Source organism: Sardina pilchardus, chromosome 11 (assembly GCF_963854185.1).
Source record: "Sardina pilchardus chromosome 11, fSarPil1.1, whole genome shotgun sequence".
NCBI classification, from domain to species: domain Eukaryota; kingdom Metazoa; phylum Chordata; class Actinopteri; order Clupeiformes; family Clupeidae; genus Sardina; species Sardina pilchardus.
The window spans coordinates 25,691,742-25,707,836 of record NC_085004.1 but is presented as its reverse complement, the minus strand read 5'-3'; the positions used below and the strand labels follow the sequence as shown (position 1 = coordinate 25,707,836).

Genomic DNA, 16,095 nt, shown 5'->3' with positions numbered 1-16,095 from the left:
GTTAAGATGGCTCCAGGGGAAGGTGCCCAAAATGTAAGAGGCTCCTGGGAGAGAGAGAGAGAGAGAGAGAGAGAGAGAGAGAGAGAGAGAGAGAGAGAGAGAGAGAGAGAGAGAGGGAGAGAGAGAGAGAGAGAGAGAGAGAGAGAGAGGCACAGGGGGTACAGCACTGGAGCTGAATCAAGACCAGGCCACACTGAGCCGCCAATCAAGACCAGGCCAAACGGAGCCGCCGGGCTCATTTCCGTGGGCTCTATCTCAAAGGAGGTTGCCCTAACTCTGTCACTGATGGATAAAGATAAGGTTTTTATTTCATTTTCACTTTTCAATCTGAAAAAAAATGCTCCTTTTTCCACGACAGAAACCAGATGTCATTTACACTTAGCCCATATTTATTTTCCTTTTTTTTCCAGTTTCCCGTTTCTTAAGTGGAAAATATGAATAAAATCATTTAACCTTATACGGCATATTATTTCAATAAACATGACACTTTGAAGTCACTATGGAGCAAAAAAAGGAAAAAAGGGAAAAAAAACCTCATCCCATGACAAGGAGTTGAAAATTGAGTCTACAAATTTCCCAGACACTCCAAGGTTCTCCAGGTTGAGCCAGAGAGCCCTGTGCGTACTGCGTGGTGACAGAGCGAGTGCTCGGCGATGGCCATCTATCCAGCGCTACGGCTGCTTGACTCCCGCCTGCACCTCCACTCTCTGGCGGGCACCGCGTTACCTGCGCTCCTCAGGGATGCGTCAGCTATTTCTCCAATGCCGTCGTTTCTCTCTGCCACCGTCTTCATATAGCGGGTGTCAGCAGGCGGGGGTTGTGTGTGTGTGTGTGTGTGTGTGTGTGTGAGTGTGTTTGAGTGTGTGTGAGTGATGGACACGTCTGCAGAAGTGGAGGTTGGAGACGCGAGCGGCCTGTAGGCAAAAGGCCGGTGATGGATGGAGAGAGCGTGATGGAGGAGAGATGGAGGGGTGACCCCCGGGAAAGGGGGCTCAGGGAGGTGGCCCAGACCTGATTTGGGGAGTGAGGTGTGTATGCGTGTGTGTTTGTGTGTGTGTGTGTGTGTGTATTTGAGGGAGCTCTGCGTCCCATCAAGCCATTGCTCCGCGGCGGAGGCGATGACAAATCCGTCATTTAAAACCCACTCACTCAACCCACTGACTCAGCCTGGGAAAAACATTCGAGAGCTGACCGCCCCCACCCCACTCAGACGCCCCTACACGCCTCACCCCCCCCCCCCCCCATCCACCACCCACCCCCACCCTCACCCGCACCCCCATCCGCACCCCCATCCGCACCCCCACCCCCTACCTCCCAGCCCTCAGCCTACAGGCTCCATGAAGTCTGTATGGGCTCGGGCCGGGCAAATCCCTCTCTATCAGTAACCTGACTACATGATCGCTGCAGCCTAAAGCCGCACTGAAGTCCTGCCAAGCGGGGCGGCCCCAGAGCACAGCCACACCAGAGCGGAGCGGAGCACAGCGCAGCGCAGGAGCGCCGGGGAGCAGGCCAGCCAGCCAAGCACTCCACCTGGCACAGTGAAGAGAGAGGGAGAGAGGGAGGAGAGGGAGAGAGAGAGGGGAGTGAAAAAGAGAGACATAAAGAGAGAGAAAGGGAGCCGCAGACAAAAAGCAGAAAAAAGAGAGAGAGGGAGAGAGACCGACAGACAGAGACAGACAGACAAAGAAAGAAAGAAAGAGAGAAAGAGAAACAGAGCCCATCCACGCCCCTTCCGCGGCGCACTAATGGGAGACAGTGGGCCTGTCAGAGGAGGGAGATATACGAGTGCAATATCTCCTGCGTGTGTGATCCAGAGAGGGCTGCTCTGGGCCCGAGCGTGCAGCAGCAGCAGCGGCGGCGGTGGTGGTGGTGGTGGTGCAGTACGGAGCGGTGCGGTGCGGAGCGGTTCTGAGTAGGGTGGCGTGGTGCATGGAGCGCTGAGAGCGGGCGGTGCGGTGCGGAGCGGCAGCGTCTGCCAGGGGCAGGCCTTCTCTCTTGGCCCTCTCACTCATTCATTAATCACAACAGATCCTGGAGGAATCCTTGGACCAGGCCAGTCACTCCTCCAGGCCAGACTTGTGAAAGAAGACTTCATCTGTCTCGCTCGCTCGCTCCATTCCAGCTTCTCGCTCGCTCACTCACACACACATACACACACATGCAGAGACACAATCTCAATCAATCTTTTTTTCCCCTCTCCTCATCACACTCACATTTTCCCTTTCTCTATCTCACTAACACGTGCACTCTCTCTCTCTCGCTCTCCCTTGCATACACACGCACAGTATGAATGGCTAATGAAATGCCTTTGGAGCACGGCATACTACGACACTGTCTGCTGCGCACACACACACTTGAAAGCTATTTTCCCCTTCCCTCACCATTTAGCATAAACATAAACATGTACATACTATACACAGACGCACACATTTTTTCCTTCTCTCGCTCTCTTTCTCTAACAAACCGAACACATACACACACACACACACACACGTCATGTCTATCTTGACACAGGCAGTTGTGAGCTCTGCTGCTGTGCAGCCCCCCACACCGACTTTCGGGGAGAGTGGTGTGTGTGTGTGAGAGTGTGTGTGTGTGTGTGTGTGTGTGTAGGGGGAGGATTTTCACATTACCGAGTGGAGCCATGGAGAGGGGGCGTGAGGTGGGGTGCGGGGGCTAGTGAGGGGCACAGGGCCAAGACAAATGTGAGCGGGGCCTGGCGCCTGCAACAGGAGCCCCATTAGAGCCGCGCAGAAATATTTATCCAGCGCAGGAACAGTCGCAGGGACGCGCGCGCACACACACACACACACACACACACGCTCCCCGGGCCAACCACACTCGTTGTCACACACACTCTCCTTAGGCCGATCAAACACATAGTCACACACAGAGGCCACAGACACACACACACACATGCTACCCAGGCTAATCACACTCATCGTCACACGCACACACACTCCTCAGGCTTATCACATTCATTGTCACACATACACAAACACAAAGTTGCCAGGCCAATCACACATGATGTCATAATACACACACACACACACACACACACACACACACACACACACACAGAGCCATCCACCGAGAGACAACACATCCCCAAATCACATCACATCTGCCAAGCTGGAGCCAATCAGAGGAGCTGTAAACAGTGGTGAGGCCTGGTGCAGAGAGATGTGCAGGGATGCAGATGGAGGCTGTGGGGGCTCCAGGGCCTCAGCTCGGGGCCCACGTCTGAGGACGGGGAGGGTGGATGGAGCCGTGTGTGCTTCTGGAGCATCAGGCACTCCAGTAATAACAGCCAAGGTAGCTGCCAAACGCATGCTCACACACACAGACACGCCGCTGTAGGCAATATTCAAATGCGTGCTCACACACAGACACATACGCACACCATGAAATGAAGACTAAGAGCGTTTTTGAGCGAATTGTACGACTGAACTGTTCTTGCCTGTATCACACACACACACACACACACAGTCTGAGCGCTGGTGATCTATGGCGGTCTATGTGTGTGCAGTCTGACAGCACACACACTCACCCCATATGAACTCCACTTGTCACATGACCTCAGTGGCGTACTGTAGCAGCCCACCCATCTCTCTCTCTCTCTCTCTCTCTCTCTTTCTCCCTCACACACACACACACACACACACACACATACATACATAGACACACACACATACACACACACACACACACACAATCCCCGCCAGCCCGGCCTTGGGGGAGATTAACACAAGCATGCAGCTCTCAAACACCAGACAGAGGCACCCACCACCACCCTCCCACCCTACCGCCAGGCCCACACCCTTCAAACGCCCCTCACTCTCTTCCCAAATCCACACACACACACACACACACACACACACACACACACACTATTCATGCCTCAAACACACACTCAGCACACAAACATTCTCTGTCTCAAACACACTAACAGCAGCTTTCCTCCCTCCCCCTTTCTTTCTTTCTTTCTCTCTTATAGTCACACACACACAGTTGCGCTGTCTCAGACACTCAGATATCCTCTCAATCTGCCACACACACACATACACACCTAGTCCCGCCCTGTTGTCCTTGATAGTCTGAGTCCCAGGCACCTTGCTGACAGAGACAGAGCAGAGACATGGCCGTCAGGACAGATAAATGACCCTTTAATGCTCCTGAAAGGGCACTCGGCAGGGAAAAAATGTGTTTTCTCTTCTCCTCAATCACACACACTCTCTCTCACACACACAGACACACACACACACACCAGAGGTCATGAGACTACAGTCAAGTGTGTTTAAACGACCAACCGTAGGCTCTGCCATAGGGAAAAAACAACCAAACATCTCATTTGGGAAATAAAAGCAAACAGTAAAACACACACACACACACACACAGACACACACCATGTGATAAGCACATTTAACGATTATTGCGAGAGCGCTTGTTTTGCTGTGTTTACTAGTCTTCATGTTGCCCACCCAGTCTTAAGTCTGGAGTGGGATTGCTGTATGTGGATAGAACATTGTTTTGTTTGTGCTTAATCAAAGATGCTTACAGTCGCGTGTGTGTGTGCGTGTGCGTTGGGGGGGGGGGGGGGGGGGGGGACGAATGAAACAAGAGTAAGAACCAATGAATGAGTGAAGGAGATGGGCCGAGAAAGACAAAGAGAGGGAGAGAAAAACAGATAGGGACTGTGTGTGCAAAACAGAAAAGTACAGAGTAAAGAGTAAAGAGGATAAACATAGAGTGAACCAGTGTGTGTGTGTGGTGTAGGCGATGCTTTATGCACCCTTGAATGTCAAAGCTGTATCATCTCTGAGAATATTTGAATCCTTTCTGTACAGAAATGTTCTGCTGTGAAGACTCATAAAGAATTCCTGTGTGTGAGAGAAAGAGAGATAGAGAGAGGATAGACATAGAGTTTGAGTGTGTGTGTGTGTGTGTGTGTGTGCGCGTGCGCGCGCGCTCATCTGCAGCCCCCCTGGAGAGGCCCTCAGGGGTCAGGCCCAGGTCTGATCATCGGCCCCCGACAAAAGCACCAGGATGTTCCTGAACAAAAGGCCACTTCCTGAAAGAGGGGAGCCTGGGAATTTCTGCTTCTGTGGTGCAACAGGCGAACGAGCAACGCAAGGAAATGGACATGGCCTGCTCTCCTCTCCTTCTCGATCTCCCTCTCTCCATCTCTCTCCTCTACTCTACTGTCCTCTCTCTCTCTGTCTCCCTTCATTCCCCTTTTCTGTCCTCTACGCTCTTCTTTCTCTCTCTCTTTTACTCCTCTCTCTCTCTCTCTCTCTCTCTGTCCAGAGCAGAGCCCTCTAAACTCACTTACGGCCAGACAATGACATTATTACCACTGGCATTAATGCATTCAATAGCTTTAGCATTTTGTAAATGCATTGGTTTAGTGGCCTGGGCGCTCTCTTCCCATGGGTTGAAATTTATACTACTCGTGCATACACACACACACACACACACGCACACAAACATTTTCAGTGTATTCAGTGGCAGCGCATGACCTTTGCAGAATGAATAAATGAATAAAAAGTGCTTAAGTGACAAAAATCAGCATAGGGACAGGCTTTCCTCTACGGGGAGTAGCCCCACACACACAGACACACACACACACAGGCACACATGCACACCTCTGCACAATGCGCATTTAAGCGGCTTTATGTTGACCTATTCCGATGTGGGTGTCGGGAGCTGACATGAAATATGGAGGGGGGGAGAGCTTAACCTCCATTTCTCCAGCGCCTCAGACAGACGAGACAACAGGGCCGGCCGCTTTAAGCCGTTGTGTACTGGCCCACATCAAACAGCCTCCGGCTCCACACACTACACTGATACGGCGTCAGGGATCTGAGCCCGACACCTATACACACCAAGACAGAAGCGAAGCCGAGGATGGAGAGAGACAGAGAGAGGGGATGAGAGAGAGAGAGAGAGAGAGAAGGATATGGAGAGCGAGAGAGAGAGAGATGATAGAGAAAGAAAGACACAGACATGCTGAGGGGCAGACAGACAGACTGATGCTCAGCGTCTGAAAATCTCTCAAAGAAAGAGAGATGCAGAAAAAGAGAGCGCAAGAGAGAGAGAGAGAGAGAGACGGAGAGAGGGAGGACTGAAGGGGGGGGGGTGCTCTCAGCCGAGGTGGCTGACCCTGTGGCCTTGGGAATTCCTTTGTGGCTGGGCTCAGGCGGCCAAGAGACACACACAATGGTCTAATCCCTGCAGGGGGAGGCGGGGTGGCCATGAGCACACACACACGCACACACACACATATGCACACACATGCACACACACACGCACACACACTTCCTAAGCCCACAGATGTACCGTACCACTTGTTGCAATAGCAAATAGAGGTAAGACACTGGCCCTGTGGCACACAAACAACACAAACAGATAGCATCCCCACCGCACCCAGACCCAGAGAGAGTGAGGAGCGAACGCACCCAGAGCCAGACAGAGTGAGGAGCGGAATCCTTCAGAGAGAACCGTGCTTTTGGCCCTGGCATCATTAGAACACTGCTGTCTGTCTGAGGGGGTGGAACGTGGAACGTGGAACGTGGAACGTCTACCTTGCCTTTAGGGCCGGGAAAAACGAAAGAGGCCTTCTACTACATCATGTTCCACAAATGGTAAAAGTCTGCACAACAGGTCTTAAAATCAATGACCCTGATATTTTCCCAGCTACAGATTATAGCAGATAGAAAAAAATAAATATATATATCTCCACATTTTTCGAGCCGGTGTCTGGCTGATGTCTTTCTGCAGTGGTCCCCCCCCCCCCCTGCTCTCCAAGCTGCCGTTTATCAGCACTCCTCCTCCTCCCCTCCTCACCGAGCCACTCATTCTATTCAGCACGGCTGTCTCGCCGAGCCTGCACAGAGTCCATCAGCAGCGGCCCCTCAGGAGGGTGTGTGTGTGTGTGTGTGAGGGGTGGTTCTGATGTGTGTGTGTGTGTGTGTGTGTGTGTGTGTGTGTGTGTGTGCGCACGTGCGTGCCACAGTCATATCTGAGGGGTCTCTGGTCTCTAGGAGATTTTGAAGATGGTGGTGGGCAGAAGAAATATGAGAGAGAAAGTGGAGCAGAGAGGATACTGTCAAGAAGACAGAAGGCAGAGTAACGGGCACCCCCCCACACACACACACACACACACACACACACACACACACACACACACACACACACACACACACACACACACACACACACACACACACACACACACACACACACACACACACACACACACACACACACAGGTATTTTCTTTAGTATGCATCAGTTCTGAGTACTAGTATAAGTAGTAGTGGAGTAAGGAGTAAGGAGAAAATGTGTGTGTGTGTGTGCATGTGTGTGAGAGAGAGAGTGTGAGTGTGAGAGAGAGAAACAGAGAGAGTGTGAGTGTGTGTATGTGAGAGAAAGAGAAAGAGAGAGTGTGTGTGTGTTTGTGTGTTGGGACTGAGGGACTCGGTGGGTTCAGCTGCACTATGATGGGAGCAAATGGCCGTGTCCCCAGGCTGCTGAGGGTGGCTGTCAGTGTCCAGGCTGCGCTGGGCTCCGGTCCCTGGCCAGCGCCAACACGGCCAGAGCAGAGAACGAGACACGCTGGGCTGGCCGTCCACAAATGCAGCGTGACGGGGGGGGGGGGGGGGGGGGCACCTCGTGCCCGGGTCAAGCTATGCCTCTCACGGCCCGGGGCACGCACAGACAAGTGTGAGGGAGGATGCAGGGCAGAACCACAAACACACACACACACACACAGAAAGAGGAAAAAAAAAAAAAGAAAACACACACACACCAAAACACACGCGCACTCTCAGACAAGGCCACCCAGGCAGTGGACTGCTGATCAAGCAGGTAAGTTATCTAAGAGCTGCCAGTGTTTAGACAAGTGGTTTTGTATTTGCGTGTGTGTGTGTGTGTGTGTCTGTGTGTGTGTGTGTGAGTGTGTGTGTGTGTGTGTGTCCGTGCCTGCATCTGTGTGTGGCACCGAGGAGCGACCCATCAGACTCCCACAGGGCCGGCCGACTGTCACAACAGACACTTAGCAGCTCTCACGCTGAAGGCCCACGGGGGGACTCCTTCCTCTCCCATTCCCCCCCATCCAGTTTCCCATTTCCCCTCCGTCTGTTACTCTAGGCAAGTGTGTGTGTGTGCGTGTGTGCATGGAGTGGGGATGAGTGGAATACCCCAAACCACCTAACCTCCAGAAAAACACAAAAAAAAACACACACACACGCACATGTTGAGTGCTAATTATAGGTGGAAACAGGATGGCATCCTGACCCACATTCCTATTCTGGGCCTGATGTAAACACTGACAATGGCCCAGGGAGGAAGCCTGAAGACTCCTGAAGGCTCCCGACGTGTCAGACGGGGCTATTCCCGGAGCGGGGAGACGAGCGCTCCTTCATGCGTTCCTGTCTTTTTCCTTCTCTAGGGCTGGACGGGAGCGGAGGATGAAACGCGTAGGTGAAGCAAACAGGAAGAGGCGTAGGGTGGGTGGGGGCGGGTGAGGGTGGAGGGTGGAGGAGGGGGCCTGAAGACGAGGCCAAGGGGTTCGGCTCCTTCCCAAGCCCAGCAGCGGTCGAATCGCTCTATTCCCACGGTGGTTTTTCAGAGTTCCGCTGCTCGACACACACACACACACACACACCGAGACGCTTGGCTCAGGGTGCTGGGATCAGCGTGTTGCAGTAACACACGTGTCATTTAACCTGCCCGCGCAGTGGGTGAAACGTGACACTGCGAACGGGGGAGAAAGGTGCGGACTCCTGGGAACCCGACTGCTACCACTCCACTCCCCTTCATACACACACACACACACACACACACACACACACACACACAGAGCCATCTCGCACAAACCACAAAGGCAGAGTTTCAGGTGGGAGGAATTCTATTGCAAGGCTAACAGGAAAGCAGGAAAAAAGGGGACTGTCTGACTTTAAAGATCTGTCACACAGACACAATAACAGCCAACAGATCGCCTAAATGTGTATGGAAATTCACTCTAAAGTAAATTAATAAAAATGAATCAATTCATTCATTAAAAAAAATCCCCAGGCAACATTTAAATCCTGAATGGACAGACAAGCAGTTGTCCCGACAACAAAGGGAATTATGGGAAGACTCACCATGGCGTCCCGTATATTCGAAAGCCCTTGATGGTGACGTCCGAGTCTTGCAGGTAAACACAGTTCGTGAGCAGGGACTGAACATTGTCAAAGTCCTCGGGTTTCAACTTGGACACCGACGGAAAGCGATAGTAATCCTGCTTGACCAGGTCGGACATGAAGTCTTTGTCGAAGGTCAGCTCGTGGTTCCCAGCGATCACCACCTTGAACTCGTATGGGAGGCCACCTGTCAAGAGGGGAGAGTAAAGACACACACAAGACACGTGAAACACGGCACGAGGAGGCACAATCATATTTGCACGTCAAAATGGAGAAGAGACACGTGAGCAATTTATAAAGAAAGATAAATGACAAGCACCTAGAACATCTGGTTGTGGAGAGAACATTCATCAAGTATGAACATTGATAATGACAATTACAGTAACACACACACACACACACACACACACACACACACACACACACACACACACACACACACACACACACACACACACACACACACAGACACACACACACACACACACACACTCTCCTTCTTTCTCACGCTCTCTCTCTCTCTCGCTAACTCTTGTCCAGTAAATTAGCTAGGTCAGGAAGTTTTAGTGGACCTTAGCTGGGGAGAGGACAGCCAGAGTGAGAGGAGTCCCCTCAACGCTCTTCATCTCACTTTGAAAAACACATGTCCATGGCAGGCTCGTTACTCCACACAGCTACAAGATTACACTTACAGCTGTGTGAGAGTGAGAGAGTGTGTGTGTGTGTGTGTGTGTGTGTGTGTGTGCGTGTGTGTCTTGGCAAAGCTCTTAGTTATGCTGCTGACACAGTAATGTCTTACTCTTTAATGTGGGTCACCGCGCAGGAGAATGAGGGGGGGGGGGGAGAGGAAATATATTTCACCAACCCACTGACATCATTTAAAAAGGCGGGGGCGCAGGATCACAAACCCAGGTGAAGGCTCTGCTTGTCCCTAATGGGCCACCGTTGCCTCTTTTCACCCCTTGTGAGTCTCCGGGAGCGAGGAGGGAGGGAAAGAGAGAGAGAGAGAGAGAGAGAGAGAAAAAGGTCTGGAGCGGACCCAAAATAGCCCCGAACATCTATTAAAGTCAGGGCGGCGTTTTTTCAATTTCTGGTGTTTTGACCTTTCCCTCCTCTGGTTGGCGAGGGCCTTTTGTGCAGCGCGCCGGTGATGGCACACGAGGGGGACGCCGCGTTCCTCACCGCGCTCTGATTGAGCACTCAGCCCCAGCTGGTAGCGCTCTTCAGCGCTCCTCCGCAGGGCCGGCCGAGAGGACCGGTGCACACACACACACACACTCACACACACACACACACACACACACACACACACACACACACACACGTAGTACACACATACAGTAGGCACACACTCACGAACAGACACACACTCACGGTAAGATACAGAAACAGAGACAGACATGCAGGCAGACAATGACATTCCTACAGATGAGAAACAAACAAAAAAAATCACACAATCTCTCTCTCACTTTCGCACACACACACACGCATACAGACACAATTACAGATAAGATGGCTACAACCACTGCAACATTTCACAGCATCACAAATGTTGTTGCTGTCAGTATAGACAATTTCAAGGAGTATAAAGGCTCCTGATAATCAACAAAGTAACTTTTAATTAAAAGAAGATATTTAAAGATTTGCTTCCAGCTGTTCAATGCCAAACAATGTAGAAAATAATATTTTCCAAGTCTAGTATGATTATCATCTAAAAAAAGGTCATCTTACAAGATCAAGTGATTAAAAAAAATAAATCAAATGAAGAAGACAAAAATAAAGATGGAAAGAGAGAGAGAGCGAGAGAATATTCATAATGATATTGTCCTAAACTAAAGGTATACTGATCTGTACATGTATGTATGTATGTATGTGTGTGTGTATGTATGTATGTACTGTATGTATGTATATATGTATGTATGTGTTTGTATGTCTGTGTTTGTATTTATGTATATATCAGGTCGTTGCAAATAAATATATGTATGTATGTGCGAGTATGTATATGTACATGTATGCATACTGTATGTGTACAGTATACAGCCATTATTATGTTTCTGTGTTATTGTTACACTATGATATATATTTGTATGACTGCTTTGGCAACATGAATATCTTATTTGTCATGCCAATAAAGCCTTTTTGAATTTGAATTTGAGAGAGAGGGAGGAATAGAATATAGAATATAGTTTACGGTTAGCGCTGCTCGATTTTGATAAAAATCAAAATAACGACTATTTTGGTCAAAATGGCAATAAACGATGATCAATTAACGATTATTCATGGGGGTGGGGGTGGGGTTGGGAAGGGGTACATTAGTCATATCTGTTATTTCTACAACCCCAGAAAAATATCACTAATAATATGCTATAATAATTTGTATAACTTAAATAAGTCTTAAATTCTACTTTTTCATAACATTACATCCTGCAGATGCATTACATTGTGATTAGGCCTCCATTCTGTGGTGTGTGGCATATTCAGACATTTTAGATTACAGTTTTTACAGTCTACAGTCTACAGTATGATTAAATCCAATGACATGTTCGCTAATGATCTGATAAAAAAATGCCCTTTTCTACTTCTGTCATGTGTAGGCTTGCCTACATCTCTGCTTGTATCTGCAGTGCATAGCAGCTGCTCTCCGTAGCAGCATATTAGCAGCTTTTCTCTTTGACCTCCCTTAGCATTTTTCATTTGTTATTTTTTCTTGGCTCTCTACTTCACCTGCCAAAGCAGTACTGGTTGAAACTACTGGTTGAAACCACTGGTTGTTGGCTGGATAGCTAATATATAAGACAGTCATGCTGGTTGGAGTGATTAGTTTCCCCATGGGTTTTTCGAAGTTTGAAACTTTAAATGTAGGCTAACGAGAGACTTCTCTGGATCTTGGGAAATACGTTTCATAATTCATTGGGACTAAAGGAGCACGCAATCAGTACGGTAACATTTGTTGTCCTCTTGCACTAGAGGTAGAGGCTATTCGACAAGCTGTAACAGGCTGATTAAAAAAACAAGCCTGTTCTAACGTTAGATTAGCCATCTTGCCATAAATTCTGAGTGGTTTGGTCACCTCTATTGACAGTGATAATAACAGACTTAGTTACAATGTCAGCGTGGTTCATGATCCTACCGACTGCACGAGCACACACACACAAATCTATTTCTTAACGTAATGTGTCAATATAATATTTTTTTCTCTCGATTAAACGATTTTTGTGATTGTTTGGAGCCAAAATCGAGATTGAAATTGATATTCAACTAATTACACAGCCCTAATGATGGTAAAAAAAAAATCCCTACATAATAAACGATTCCAAAAGATAGAACATTCTGTGAAAGACATTTCTAGATCTCTGCCTAGAGCAGGCTAGACGGAACTGCGCCGTGGACCCGGCACAGCACTGCCTCAGCTGGAGTGGGCGTCTGCAGCCCCCTGCTCTCCCATCTCCCATGGTTTAAATTAGTGGCCAGCCGCGAGTGTGGGCCACCACTGACTCATAAATCCCTGTCCAACCTAATGAGGAGAAGACCCTCTTCCTCTTCCTCTCTCTCTCTGTCTCTCTCTCTCTCTCTCTCCAATCCTCACTGGCTGCATAACATCCTCACAACGACCATTTGCATGGACGCTTGCCCAGCATCAGCAGAACTAGACCAGGGCCCTTGTGTGTGTGTGTGTGTGTGTGTGTGTGAGAGTGTGTGAGTGTGTGTGTGTGTGTACAGTCCTATACTGGGCCGAGCTGAGCGGAGCTGGGCCGGTGCTGTTGGTGATGTCAACGTGACCGCCGATGCAATTACCAGCGGCCTGCTGCATCTTCCTGCACCCCAGCAGGAGCACTTCATGGCCAATGCCATGCTATTCCAAATCAGACGCTGCTACACAAACACTATGATTATGGTATGATTACTTAAACAGGATGAGAAAAGGAGGACAAAGAGCTGGCATGGACAGAACATTGTGATTGTGTCAAATCTGCAACTTGGATGTGTGTACAGCTGCAGAATGGCCTGTTTGAATTGTGCACAGAGATATTTGGTCCTCTCACCAGATGACTATTAGCACAACTGACTCATTGTGTCAGCGTTTAGAGCGATTAAATCATTGGATGAGTCAAAGTTTTTTTGTCAGTTAAATAAGCAAAACACAGAAACAAACCAAAGAGTAGACCATGACTGAAATCTTGGCATTCTAACGGAGATAACTCACTTTCACCCACCATATCTTAGCAAATAAACAAATCAGCCTTGTATCATCACTTGATAATCCCACGACTTCAGTTTCACTTTTCGCCGACATCTGGTTATACACTAGATACGACATAGAGCATTTAGCCCTGCCAGAGGTCTATGCTCCCAGTCTTCCTCTTTCTATTTTAGTAATATTACTTTGTTTTTAAAATGATGTACGGTGTCCTTTGTATTATTGATATCTTATAATTCATCCATCTCATCTATTCATGTATCTGTATTGCTCTTTTTGCTTGTATTTATGTAACACACGGTGAATTGCCTTTGTGCGGACTGGAAATGTGCTTTATAAATAAACCTGTCTTGCCGGGCCTAGAGGTCAATTCAAATCTCCCAACTCCACGGTCACACAATCGCTCAGCTTTTCCACAATGTCAACTCCATGACACTGTTTACAGTACAACATGGCGATGTGTTAAGAAAAGCTCAGCAAGTGAACAGGCTAATTGAATACACCAGGAGCACATCCATATCCTGAGTTTTCATAAACTAATCTTTTTTTTTTTTTTTAATTGATTTTGCGTAAGAAAAAAAAAAATACACACTACAGTAAATATAACCATGCTGTTCCTTTCAAACTGCTGATGACACAGTAGACACAAACTTTCAAATGTGCAAAATTACATTTTATGTGTTTGTGTTATTGGAACCTTTCATATGGTGCTACTGAAAAAGCACAAGAATGTTTTTTTTTCCTACTTCATCTTGTACAACAATCTCCTCACCCGAAGTCTCAAGACCAGGCATCACACAAGCCGTGCTGGACATACAGCCGGGCAACAGTGCACCCTTAACTCGATCAGGTCTCAGACCAGACCAGGTGGCAGCCGTGCAAGGACTCAATTATTATGACCAAGTTGTATATGCAGAAAATACTCTGAACAATTGCACAAATACTGAGAAAGAGAGAGAGCGAGAGCGAGAGAGAGAGAGAGAGAGAGAGGGGGGGGGGGGACAAATAAAAGAGACACAAAGTGAAGGGAACAGGGGGAAGAAAGTGTCCCACGCCCCTTCCCAAAAACGTTGTGATCCTCTCTGCATCATTTAGCCTGCAGTACCAAGCAGTCAGAAGAAAGGGCAGGCTTGGGGAATGATACATAGCTGTTTACGTTACACCAGGCTCCAGAATAAAAACAACCAATTACAAAGGAGAGGCAGACAAAGGAGAGAGAGTAAGAGCAGGGTAGAGAAAGAGAGAGTGAGAGGCAGAGAGAGAGAGAAATCACTCTGTCTAAACAGTTTAAAGACATGCAAAAAAAAAAAAAAAACCACACACACACACACATCCATCCCACATAAAAAAAACTTGTCATCTCCCCTTGCTTCCAAAAGTCACACAGAGAAAAAACAAGTCGGTAAGATGAAACACGAACTCTGACTCGGTTCATTGACATTGAAATGATTCAACTACATTTCCACAGTACTCCTTTGAATTTTTACATTTTTCGTGGTATCTCAGGTCCATAGGAAAGTCATATCTGTAACGTAATAAAAACTCGAGCTGATGATTCCCTTCCCTCACCTGGAACTGGCAAAGAGAAATACTGTGTGTGTGTGTGTATATATATATATATATACTACTCACATAAAGTTAGGGATATCTGGCTTTCAGTTAAATGTAATATTTCAATACAGAAAGTCCTGAAGCATTTCACTATTGAACATGTGCATTCAAAAGTTTAGAGAAGGTCTAGGTCTATGTGTGTGTGTGTGTGTGTGTGTGTGTGTGTGTGTGTGTGTGTGTGTATGTTTGTATTTTGCCAAGACAGACAAATCAGTTCTACTTGCTTTTCATAATTTACCTCAACACACCAGTGCAATACAGCTGCACCTACAGTATAACCCTACAGAAAAAAGCAACAGAAACAAAATCAACCAAAAAAAAAACAAAAAACAAAAAACTACCACACCCCCAGCAGCCTGAGCCTGTGTGACAGCAGTGTGAGTGTGCTGGACTGATTGGCTGGAGTGGTGGGGGGGGGACTGCTGATTGACTCTCTCCTCTTGATCCTTCCCCCCCAAACCCTCTCGACCCCCGATGTTGTATTTCAATCCCTTGTGACAGGAGGTATGGCAGGAACATGGCGGGCTTGGGATGACATGCGTGCACTCTCCCCACCCTCACACACACACACACGCATACACACACATACACACACAGTCACTTTCACACCGAACGGAAAAAGACAATACAAGCATCACTTAAGCCCTGATGCTCTCACGGGCACACAGCTGATGCTAAATAACTTTCACTTGTGTCCGCGCGCACACACACACACACACACACACACACACACACACACACACACACACTAAAGTTCAAGGGGCAGAGTGGCGCCACTGTGTCCTGTCTGTCTGTTTCTTTATTGTTCTGCCAGGTGCCAGTCTAAAGCCCATCACACTGGCTCCTGCTCTGCCAAACACAAAAAACGCGCACACACACACACACACACACACACACACACACAACACAGAGGGTGATGAAGACGCACAACACACTTTTGTCCTACCAGGTGCCAGTCTAAAGCCCATGGCCCTGACCCCTGCCCTGCCAAACACAATGAGAGCACACAAGCACACACACACACACACACACACACAATATACAGGTACACAACAAGACCGTAAGACAATATTTAGACCTTCACAGAGGACAGACCCG

General features: G+C 48.4%; 1 protein-coding gene across 2 annotated transcripts in view; it reads right to left on the bottom strand.

Moving 5' to 3' along the window:
* The window catches only part of mpped2a (metallophosphoesterase domain containing 2a), a 62,990-nt gene that overhangs the window by 31,560 nt on the left and 15,335 nt on the right, over positions 1-16,095 (bottom strand). For both annotated transcript variants that reach the window (XM_062549771.1, XM_062549772.1), the window contains exon 4: positions 9,150-9,375. In XM_062549771.1, the coding sequence (XP_062405755.1) occupies positions 9,150-9,375 (226 nt within the window). The remainder of the gene's footprint in view (positions 1-9,149; positions 9,376-16,095) is intronic.